The sequence below is a fragment of the Puntigrus tetrazona genome, chromosome 24, assembly GCF_018831695.1.
Source record: "Puntigrus tetrazona isolate hp1 chromosome 24, ASM1883169v1, whole genome shotgun sequence".
Taxonomy (NCBI): domain Eukaryota; kingdom Metazoa; phylum Chordata; class Actinopteri; order Cypriniformes; family Cyprinidae; genus Puntigrus; species Puntigrus tetrazona.
Window position 1 is genome coordinate 18,018,445 of NC_056722.1, and position 11,684 is coordinate 18,030,128.

General features: G+C 41.7%; 2 protein-coding genes across 5 annotated transcripts in view; both read right to left on the reverse strand.

Annotated features, from left to right (window-relative positions):
* Nucleotides 1–4,326, reverse strand: part of atp8a2 (ATPase phospholipid transporting 8A2) — a 46,143-nt gene extending 41,817 nt beyond the window's left edge. For 2 of the 4 annotated variants that reach the window (XM_043225835.1, XM_043225834.1), the window contains exons 1-2: nt 4,081–4,326; nt 1,542–1,643 (exon numbers count right to left, since the gene is read on the reverse strand). In XM_043225835.1, the coding sequence (XP_043081770.1) occupies nt 1,542–1,643; nt 4,081–4,123 (145 nt within the window). In that variant the 5' untranslated portion in view covers nt 4,124–4,326. The remainder of the gene's footprint in view (nt 1–1,541; nt 1,644–4,080) is intronic. The other 2 variants (XM_043225836.1, XM_043225838.1) reach the window with 2 other exon arrangements.
* A 1,135-nt stretch (nt 4,327–5,461) lies between these two features.
* Nucleotides 5,462–11,642, reverse strand: rnf6 (ring finger protein (C3H2C3 type) 6). The gene is made up of 4 exons (XM_043225844.1): nt 11,524–11,642; nt 10,081–10,236; nt 9,790–9,903; nt 5,462–9,323 (listed from the first exon to the last, which is right to left on the reverse strand). Exons 1-4 carry the CDS (start codon nt 11,633–11,635, stop codon nt 7,501–7,503), a joined length of 2,205 nt encoding a protein of 734 aa, XP_043081779.1. The 5' UTR covers nt 11,636–11,642; the 3' UTR covers nt 5,462–7,500.
* Between the last annotated feature and the right edge of the window lie 42 nt (nt 11,643–11,684).

Genomic DNA, 11,684 nt, shown 5'->3' on the forward strand with positions numbered 1-11,684 from the left:
CCGCTTCACCAGTTGTTTGGAAACCAATTACCAACAGAGCTCCGCCTAGACATCCTGCACCCTCTGTGTGACATGTTGTTCCCGTTGCCGAAGTGGCCCACAGGTCCTGGTGGCCCCCAAAAGGGGAAGGAGGGGGTGTGCTCCCAGCTTGGGCTGCTATGGCGATGGAGAAGGGTGAATGAGGAATGAAAGCCTCTTACAGGCACAGTGACCAGGGAGGGTAATCCTCTTTCTGTCGGCTCTGCAACTTCACCTGTATCTAATCCTGACCGGGTTTTATCCCAGAGCGCAGGTGAGATCGTTCACTTACACCACCAGGCACGTCAGCCACCCGCAACCAAACACAAGCCATGCAAGCGTCACAGACTAACCCCTGACTTACTGACTAACACCCACATCAGAAGGACTTATTTCTCTTATGCATGCATTTTGGTGCATCACTTGATGCGTGCTAGGAGTGGGCGATACGACCAATTATTTCGCTTTATGAGAAACTTTAATTCATGATTTATTTTTGCAATTAAAAAATGAGGACAAATAAGCAAATTACAAACACTAGATAAATAAAATAGAATAAATATACAAATTAAATAAGCTTTTCAGGTGCAGTGGGTTTATTTAACATGCAGTAAGAAATAACTGAAATTGATTGAAAATTAATTTATTTTTATTATTTAGTCAAATTTGGTTGTTTTCTCTTTTTTTCTCGAAATTAATTTGTTTCTTCATCTGAACAGCATAGCTTGCTGTGTGTTTGTAAAAATGATTTATACTACGTTTTTAACTAATGTTAACTAATAACACTGCCAGCGAAAAAGTTGACTTGTCTAAATCAGGAGTAAAATATGCAAGAACCATTTAAAGACGAAAACAGTCCAAAATAGTTTGAAAACAAATATCAATAGTCAGTTAAGAATGTGTTATTAATGGATTTGTTTCATACAAACACACAGTTTTCACTTTACTAGACACTAACCGATAGATTAGAAACAGCTGTTTTGGCCCTCATTCTGACGGCACCCATTCACTGCAGAGGATCCATTGATGAGCAAATGATGTAATGCTAAATTTCTCCAATAGTTTCTGATGAAGAAACAAACTCACCTACATCTCGAATGGCCTGAGGGTAAGTACAAATTTTCATTTTAGGGTGAACTATTTATTTTCTCCCAACGTATTACATTCACTTAAACAGCAAAACTGTATTTGCAAAACTACTCCACCCTATGGACATTTCGGCATAACGTGTGCACATTTAATCATTCAAGCATTCAATAACTGTATATATTTTCACTTTCACACACTTTACAATCTAACGCTGTATCTCAAACAATACACGCCTGAAATCAACGCCATAATGTATCTCATCATACCGCCCAGCCCTAATGCATGCCATGTCTGTGTGCATGTGATGAAAGAGTGCAGAGAACATTAGATTTATTAGTTTATGCATGCAGCGTGGGCTGAAGGGGTGACTTCATGCACCTGTGAGGCTCCAAGCAGTAGCGGGAGGCAGCGGCCCGCTCAAGGGGGGCACTCACTTTTCTCAAACCTGTCTGTCAGGCGGGAGCACATGTTGGAGCCCATGGGCTGGTCCTGCCGGAGGGGGGAGTCCTGGCTAAGAGGGGTCAACACTAACTGTTCTGGAGGAGCCCAACAAGGGTTGCCATAAGAAAAAAACAACAGAAGATATCAAGTCAGTAAGACCACAGAGCAAGACACTCTTAGATATGTGTTTCTAGGGATGAGAAATGGTGCTTAATTCAAGTGTTGATATTTAAAAGAGCTTTTTCTCTATAGAAAGCCTTTTTTATACTGTAAAGAGGCCCCTGGCATGTCAAAATGAGTCTTGTTGATTTATCTTTATATTACTGTTTTTCAAGCAATGAATGACACGTTTTAAAAGAAGCAGCATTGTTTAACATAGCATTTATAGAGGCAGAACCCTTAAACATCCTCAAGAGAAAAAATATGCTTATGTCTGTTTAATTTATATACAGCTTCTTATATTTGTCTTATCTGCATTCTATCAGTTTCATATGATATATATTCATATTTATTTACGCTGTAATTTCAGAAGTCAATAAAACAGATCAGTTTCCTACCATGAGTGATGACTTTACAGTTGCTGCCCCCATGTGGCCTTTAAAAGTGATGCACAGAAACGCTGAACTTCTGCTAAAAACAGGGCCCTTTAATGAATTACATCATTGGTGCTGAGATTACGTAACCCAAACGTGACATCAGGATCTTATCTTTGGTCAAATGGCTGTTAAAACAACAACACACTCTGTATACAGACGCGCTTGATTTGACATGCATGTAATTTTGCTTCTTGTACGGGAACATACGGAAGGGAGCAAAGGAAAACATCTGTCAGGCATCTCTTAACATGAGCCGAACTGATAAGTCACACGTTTCACGGAATTACAAATGCGTTTACCAGCAATATGGCCCCTGCATGTTAATTCTGGAACATGCCGGGTTAGAGCAGGGCCAACGAATGCTGCGAACAAACCTTCAGTGTTATCCACAATGCATGTGTGTCAGTCAGTCAAAAAGACTCCACCCTCTGTGTCATCACCCCACAAAGCCCTGCACATGCTGGAACAAACCTGCTGCCAGAACACTCTGCAATCTCCCAAACCTGCCACCAGCGTTCAAATCTCAAGAGCTGTGCATTTGCGATGTATTCTTGGCTCCTGTTTGGTACATTAAGTGCTTTGAAACCCAACAGGCAGATGTCTGGGGAATGATATATAAGCTTTTACTGGGATTTGTAATAATATTTAATGTCTTAATGGCTCATTTCCATTCAGAGCAGAGCCTTTAAATGACTGCAGCGATGCAGATTTTCTTTCATTGGTTTGCAAAGGATTCGGATTTGGAAAGCAATTCTTTATTGTATAAAACAGACCTGCATGCTGAAATCAAAGTCAAATCAAAATAAAATTCTTACTTCTTTTGTATCACGGTTAATTCAATTTGTTAGTTTCTATCCAGCTATTTGTGACATTTGCTTGCCATTTTTATTTTTAAAGTGAAAACTACTTTTTTAGTACACACACACACACACACACACAAACACACACACACACATATATATATATATATATATATATATATATATATATATATATATATATATATATATATATATATATATATATATATATAAACAAATAATTAAGATCCTTTAAAGTATTGTTTGTTTGTAAGTAACACAAAAAAACACAACATTTTTATAATTATGTTATGACATCTTGAATTTCTGCTATTTTCTATTCATTCAATATATTATATGAAATTTTATTTAAAAGAAAGAATCTATAGTTTATATAAAGCCAAAGTGATTAAATAATTTTATTGGGTTGATCTAGTTTATTCTTTTGGTCGATTTTATATTGTACATTATCAAATAATTTTTTTATTAATGTTTTAATTAAAGGGAGTGGGTATAACCTCCGGGTATTTACAAAATAGCAAAGATAAATCTTGAATAAATGTAACTAATAAGCCTGTACCTGCTACATGACAGCATCTAATTTAAACGACATGTTCTTATATTTTACTTAAAGGTAAAGCAATTAGCAAAAAGCTAGACACTTTAACCAGGCTCACATGACCTCAACAGGTAAGTCTATGAGCTTAGAAAGTTAGAGCGCTTTAAACAGTCACGTGATCAGCTCAATAACCACTAACAGGGAGTTTCTCTGTAAAAAGGTCTATGCAGATCTGGATAAGATTAATCGTAGCCGCATCACAGTTTATCTCATAACAACAGTTGCCTCTAATTTCCCACCAATCAGCTAAAAAGCGAACATCACCCTAGTAACCTATTTGTTTACACAGCGAAAATGACAGGTCACCTAGAGAGAGCCTCGCCAAACGGGACAGGTGGAGATAACTGATGCTTTTCTAATGTGCGCATATTCGCAACTAGCGTCGGGTTGGTCGATGGTGTAACAATTAACAGTGTGCACGGAGAGGAACATGCGAATATCCAGAGCGCCGAAGAAACCGCATGCGTAAACAGTGCCAGTGTGCGTCGCCCATGTCAGCAGATTATGTCACGCTCACCTCCCTCGCTGTGGATCTTCTTCGAGCGTCTGTTGAAGTACATTCTGCACGCATGTGTGGAGCTTCCGGCAGCGGGAGCGGGATGATGGCATACTCGGGCTTCAGCGGGGGAAAGCGGGCCACAGGCGCAGGGATGCGGTGTTTGATGGAGGCAGCATAGCTCCTGATGATGGGTCACCCTCAGCCGCGCGCACTGGCTCGGGAACGCGCCCCTGCCATCCTTTCTGATCCGCCGCGTGCGCGCGCTCCGTCATCAGACCCCGCCTGTCCCGAATGGACACGTTGAGCTATACAATACAGCCCTCGTGTTCTCTGGAGCTCTACACTCTCATTTGATTACTAATATGCGTAAATGGTCATTTATATAAATATTCGGCTTTAGAGTATTTGGATGATTTAAGGCTTTATCCTGGATTAATAATTAACAACGTTGTATCTTTGAACAGCAGTGATTCAGGGTTAAAGGTGGCCTTATGAACTAATCAATATTTAACCAGTCTATATATTGAAAGAAAATGTTTTAATATTCTGGGGATGCTGACATGTTACATCACAACACTAAAGGTCTGTAACGACAACTTCATTAACCCAGGGTTTAAAAAAAACTAACCCATAATATAAACAGTAAAAAGCTGCAATTATTATATGAAATCGATAAATGAGTTTCGACAATCAGATCAGTTCATATACACTGCCATTCAGAAGTCTGGGATCTGTGTTGTTCAAAATAAATTTAGCATGCTCACAAATGGTGCATTTATTTGTTAAAAAAAAATACGCCAAAAAAATTACAATTAAAATATTTCTATTTTAATAAAAACTTAAAATGCAACTTTTCCCTGCTACAACAAAGCTGTATTTTCAGCAGCCATTACCCCCAAATCTGTAAACCTCAGTTTGTTCTTTTTCTTCATTTTTGAAATGGAGTTTGTTCTCTTCTGTCATTAAAAACAGACTGAAGATGTTGAGATCAGATCTCTGTGTGGAGCACTGGCTGTTGTCAAACCCCATGTGCAAAGAAAATCTCACTGGATTATAAAATTAATGGCAAAATCAATATTTGGAATTGGAATTTAAAATGTAAACAATAATTCTACAGCAAATGTAAGCACTACTACAGCAAGATAGAAATAACTGGCTTAATATCATTCTAATGATGTTCTAATAATTTTGGCCACCACTGATTAACACAAATTAACAGCTTTTATTTTAAATAGAAGTCTTTTGTAACATAAATGTCTTTACTGTCACTTTTGGTCAATTTAATGCATCCTCGCTGAATAAAAATAGAAACAACAAAAGTAAAAACAATTTTTAGATCTTACTTCACAAAACACAAGCCCCATTCATTCATTAGGAATAACAATATATCATTCCATTGTTAGGGAGCAGAGAAGAAAAAAATCAATGTGTTTTATTTTATTACATAGTAACAGAATACATATTCTTCTGTTTTAGCATCACATTATAACATAATACATAGTCATAGCTCAATGATGTCAATTTTTCATCATTAAATATCTAAACTTCATGGCCAAAGATCCCCCACTCGCAGATACACAACACCTCAGAATCCATTCTGATCCATTCAGCAATTTACACACACATACTTACGATTCACACTTCTTACAGAACACACACACATCCTCACAACGTACAAACAAAATAAAGGGATATTTTAGTATACAAGAAAACAATAACATCGAGGACAGGTGTCGAATAACAGACTCTGTCTTTGTTTTAATCGAGATCCTGAAACATAAGCAGACATTTATTGTACATTGAGGAAAAGTGTACCTTGGAAAGACGCAAGGTACCACTACATTCATGATCATTCATTCAGAAGTCCTACTTCATGCTCTGCCTCACATGGGGAAGGAACAACACTGCATGAAAATGGTCGATTAAAGCAAATGGGGCTTTCAGACAAGGCCATAAGTGAAACCGTTGTACGTTAAAATACTGAGGGAAGGTAAGCAGGGCAGGACATATGTGCGGTAGAAGAGCATGTGATGATAAAAACTATAAAAATAGGAACGTGATGGGTAAAAGTAGGAAAAACATAATATTTAACCACAATTCAATATCTTTCATTGCCTTCTTTTATCATTGCATCGCCCTGGAAGAAATCTGGCCTATGACAGGCTTGAATGTGCTGCCTTATAGTGCAGCGGCTGACAAGTGCTTTCAAGTGATAATCAATCTCAGCTTTTCATTAAAACAATGTGAACTATGTGCAGGGGTTTATATGCAGGTACAAATCAAGCATGCACTTACTAGCTCATACAATATCATATAATCTGATCGGCACTCCAAAACTGTTGTTCAAATGCAAATGGCTTGTTCTCGTTAGAAATGTAATGACACTCAAAGTGGAATTTAGTCCACAGGGAAAATAATGACCACGCTTAAAAATGGAGTTTTGTAGTGTTTGTGGAGTTGCTCATTACCGTTTCCCGTGGTTTAAAGATGCAGATTTTCAGTTGGAATTTCAGTGACAAATTTATCTAAGACCAGGTGCCTCATTCATATCCCATGACAGTTCTTAACGACCCCATAAAAATCACACTAAAAACCTGCTTTGATTGAAAACGCATTTAAAAGAACACTGCCCGACATTAAGGAGCATTTACATGGAGGACTCATAGAGCTTCAAAACCGGTGGATTTCTCTGCAAGCGCTTAAAAGCAAAGGTTCCTTTTAAAAATGCAATTGAACCCGTGTAAGGTTCTTTCTAGAATATGTCTTACCGTTAAAACTGAAAACACAGACATTCATTTATTTACACGCCCTTAAAGAGTTTTAAGAGGTCTATCTTTTTTTTTTTTTTTGAAGCCACCAAACTTAGAATTCGTAAGTGAGATACAATTAAGGTGCGGTTGCATTTTCAAGTGAAATTTCACAGGCAAAAAAAAGTGTTTATTTTCAATAGTGTAGCGATGTATAAAGCCCAGCTCACAGAGAAGATACTTCCAAACCAAAAAGCTTTCTGTTGACCAACGGGATAAATGACTTATCAACTTTTTTCTCCCTCACACAAAATTCCTGATCACATAGATACCCATTGAAATGACTGAATTTTGCCTAGGAAAATTCTAAAAATAGCATTAAACGTAACCGCACCTTTAGCTGAAGCTAACATTCCTAACTCCGTCTGAGTTAGTCACGCCGTCTGTTAATATGTCCGCAAAGCATAATGGTGAGTGGAAGAAAAGGAAGAGATGAAAATGAAAGGGGTCTAAAAAAATAAAGCTTTGTTAAATCTCTGCATTATAGTCTTTTTCTGCTTTTGGTTCTACCTTTAGCTTGAATACAATGGATCTCAGAGAATGAAAACATTGAAGCACTATGTACAGGTGCCACCGGCGGTGGAACAAAAGTCAGTCGTTCAGTCCGTTGATTGATAGCTACAGCCTGACATCATTCCTGATGGCTGGACAGAATAGGCTGCCTGCAGATGGGGCAGGTGTTGTTTTCAGATAGCCAGCGGTCGATGCAGTGGATGTGGAACTCGTGGGCACAGGGCAAGCGGCGCAGCTTGTTGCCCTGAGCGTACTCGTTGATGCAGACGCTGCAAGCGCGGCCCAGCTCGCCCTCCAGGTTGACCTGACCGTAAGTGCGTGTTACCAGATTGTCGATCTGTTCTTTGGTGAGGCCCCTTGGGTGCTCCTCATCTTCATCTTCGTTGAGAAGGAAAAAGTGCGCCAGCCTCAAGATAGGCAACGTTCCATTCTCCACCAAGCTATTAGTGTCCCTGCTGCTAGGCCGTCCCTCCGTCCCAGTCCTGCTCACCCGCACTTGTCCTTCCTCCTCACCCGCCACCAAACCGTCTCGTGCCGTCTCCACTCCGCCATGGACCACACCCCCCTCACCACTACCAACGCGATACGCCTGGGCTCCACCCGCAGAAGCGGCGTCCTGGCTGGGCGTAGCTGTCTCTGAGTCTGCCTCCGTTTCCATGAGGGAGCTGAGCTCACCAAAGCCGGTCATGATCTGGCGCAGGATAGATCTGAGCGCCATGGAGCTGGGCTCGCCAAGGCCCGTCTCGGAAATGCGCCGCAGTGGGATGCGTATAGTGCTGACATAAGTGCGTATTCCCGCACGCTCCGAGCGCGAGATGGTTCGCCGAAATCCGCCGCTGTCACTCTCAAAGGTGACTGTGTTCTCAGCAGCTCGGGCACGAGAGCGAGTGCGACTGGCAATGCTGTCCCTGTCCCGGTTCTCGCCCGGCCTGATGCGCCGCACCTGGAGGTCCAGCATGATCGTGGGGTGACGCCGCACACCTCCGGCACCTGATACAGGCGTCTCCCCCTCTTCCTCACCTGCCTCTGGAGGATCCGTAGGAGCAGCTGGATCTACAGTGGCTTCGCCCATTTCCATGGCTACTGCGGTACTTCCTGTGGACTCAACTGGGGCAGCGCTGCTGCTATGGGTGGGGCTAACATTGGAGGCAGGGTTTCTGTCCAGGGGGGAGCGGCTACGTCTTGAAGACCGAGACAAAACCCCACCAGCTCCTCCTGCCCGGCGCACACGGCCACGTGAACGAGTCCTGCTGTTTCGTGGCTCGCGGGCAGCCGGCGCCACCTGGGGGCCGGACTGAGGCAGAGCGGTGGGGCAGTCTGGGCCTTCATTTCCATTCTGCCCCTCCCCAGCGTTAACCGAGGAGGTTGTGACCTGTATTTGACCCCTTACGGCACCAGCATCCTGCTCTTGGGACTGAAAAGCAAGTGGAGCCTGTGGAGGTGGAGAGCTTGGCAAAGGCGGCAAGTTCCTCCTAAGAGCTGTGGGAGGAGCCTGTGAGGTCAGAGGTGGTGTTACGGGTGGAGCTGTGCTACTGCGAGTGCGGCGCACCGCGGCCCTCCTTCCCAGGGTGGGCCTGGTCGTAGAGTATGGCGTGGGGTGTTGAAGTGAGTAAGGTGCAGACCTCGAAGGGCTGAAAGGGGTTGTGGGTGCAGAGGCAGACGACACTGGGGGAGGGGGAGGAGGAGGAGGAGGCGGCGGCATTGGAAGTTCAGTCGGGTCAGGGGTGTCGCTGTGTTCTCCAGGCTCAGGTTGCTCGTGGTTGATGTTGATCTCAAGACTGAAGCGGAACTCGCCGCTGTTAGGGTTGGTGCGGCTGACGGCACGCCATGTTTGGTTTCCGCTCTGCCCGCTGCGTGTAGCATTTCCTGTGCGCCGGAAAGTGTTCAGCCATTCCAACAGGGAGTCTCCATTAGATGTTTCTGCCCCTGGCTCAACTGCACCTGGTAAAGAAAGAAATATTTATCAATATTGTACATAACCAACTTCTTATCAATATTGATGAATAAAAGGGTAACTAAATAATTTACTTTCCTTCCAGTTGATTCTACTTGCACAAGATAAGTTAATCTGACAAGGATGCATTAAATTGACTTTTTTCAAAAACACTTTAAAAAATGGTAGTTAGCCTTCAGAAGAATCACAAATGTTGACTGACATCAAAGTTTAACATTACATTTACGCCCCCTGTGGCTCAGACCATACATGTTTTACTATGACTGCATAAAGCTGTATGTCATCACAACCTTTACCCCAAGATGCTTGCACTGTTGCTGAAAAAAAATGCATCCTGACTTGTTTTGTAATTGCTCTGCCTGCAAGGTGTGTATTGCATACAAATCCAGCTGATCATTAAAAGTAAAACTATTAGTATAGCTGAATTCAAAACCACCCCTTTCATGTCCTTACCACTACTGCCCTCTGCCTCACTGCTCTGTGGGCGGGTTTCAGGGCGTGGCTGAGATGACACTCGTTCTTTTGCACCATCCAGACGCTGTCTCAGCTCCTCTGCTGTGACTTCACCTGTAATCAAACAAAGACACACCCTATTTAATAACCATCTATTGTTAATTTAAGTAAAAGGCTAGGTTTGGAAATTTCCTCCTCACACCTTACATTTCGTAAAATGCTTTACATATTTCTCTGTGTAAATGAAACTACATGCATCTTTGCATACAGCCGAGTTCAGTGTGCTCTCACCAGGTGTTCCCAGTAGATTGCTGTCTCTCATTAGTCTGTATTCCTCCTCACTCAGCTCATTAATGAAGTGATAGTATGCCTCCTCCCGCCGAAGCCGCTCCGCTTGACGATGACGCTCGTCTCGGCCGCCGGGAGGGTCCATCACCACAGAAACCGCTGCTCAGAGATATTACAAGATGAAAAATAAAATAGTTCAATTGATACATAACCTGCCAAATTTTATAGCTCTCTCTCTCTGTTCTTTTCCATTCTGTGTAACTTTTCTTTTCTCTGGAATTTTTAATCATCATTAATATTTCAGTTTATAAAAGAATGTGTCAAATGTGTGATATTTTAACTGCTCATCATATTTAACTTTTGATATTGTTGTGTGGTGGCAAATACATTTTTAAGGATACAATGCCATGTAGGTCATTACAATTCCATGCATGATAATTAAATAGAATAAGTAAAAGAGTGATTTAATGAAAAATAACAATCACATAATAAGACATAAAATTTCCCTATATACATATCTCATCTCAACTATTCATCTTCAATAAAAAAAACATGAAGACAGCTATTTAAAAAAAAAAATCACTCTAAAATCTGCCAATGATTAGTTTACAAATATGAAATCATGATCTACGTTAAAATAGAAGCCAGCTCCACATATGAATCACTGAAAATGAGATATACTAAAAATATCTTAGATATACATAAGGATAGTCTTAGCATAAACTTCTTTCTGTCTAAAACACAGCCACCATTAGGAGACAGCACGACAAAATGAACGCCTCTGAAAGGCACTCCGTAAATCCTAATATGGAAGCAAAACCGCTTTGACACAGGTCAAAACACACCAAGAGCCACGTGACGTTAACAATACCGTCAAAATAATTCATATGAATAACACCTCAGTCATTTCAGACAGTATAGCTGCTCTGTAATAATACAGTAGGCCACAGACAGCACCGCAGAACAAGTCAGGCACCAAAACTGGGGCTGTCAGCCTCACAACCAATCAGAGTCCGAGATGCCGTGACTGACAGCCAGACTATCCACTCAGCATCGGCCAAAGGAGGGACATGACAAAGAAAAAGTCGGGCTCCATGTCAGCTAGCAACCTATCCCAGAGACAATAAAAAGCCTAGGCTAGCACTCTACACATGGTGAAATTCACAACTGAAATTTGTCATTAAACTGTCACCGTCGCCTGTCACCGGGCAAACGCAAATCATGCGGCGCAGCGAGCTGTCATTTTAAATGCGCAACACCTTTGATGGTGTCGACAGATTGCTGACAAGCTAACTGTGGGCCAATGAAAGGTTTAGATCATTATTTTGACAAGATGGGGAAAAATGTCACTGACACAAGAACGTAACTTAAAGTATGAAGTGTAATAACACTGTCTAGATTGGGAACAAAATAAGGAAACGAAACTAGTAACAGACATGTAAATACCTGAAACAGCAGCTGTAATATGGACGAGTTCTCTTTCCTCTCCGCTCTGATTACAATGTAGCCAAGATGGGACCAACGGAGCTACACAAACAACTGTCCGGATGACTACCATGTGCGCAAAACCAGTTCCCCCAGTAATACATCAGTAACAACACTGTAAT

Excerpts from the sequence above, each read along its gene's own strand:
- rnf6 (XM_043225844.1), bottom strand. The coding sequence starts at position 11,635 with ATGGTAGTCATCCGGACAGTTGTTTGTGTAGCTCCGTTGGTCCCATCT. Across the intron at positions 10,237-11,523 it reads TATTACAGCTGCTGTTTCAG|CGGTTTCTGTGGTGATGGAC; the intron begins GTATTTACATGT and ends ATCTCTGAGCAG. Across the intron at positions 9,324-9,789 it reads TGAGGCAGAGGGCAGTAGTG|GTGCAGTTGAGCCAGGGGCA; the intron begins GTAAGGACATGA and ends TTTCTTTACCAG.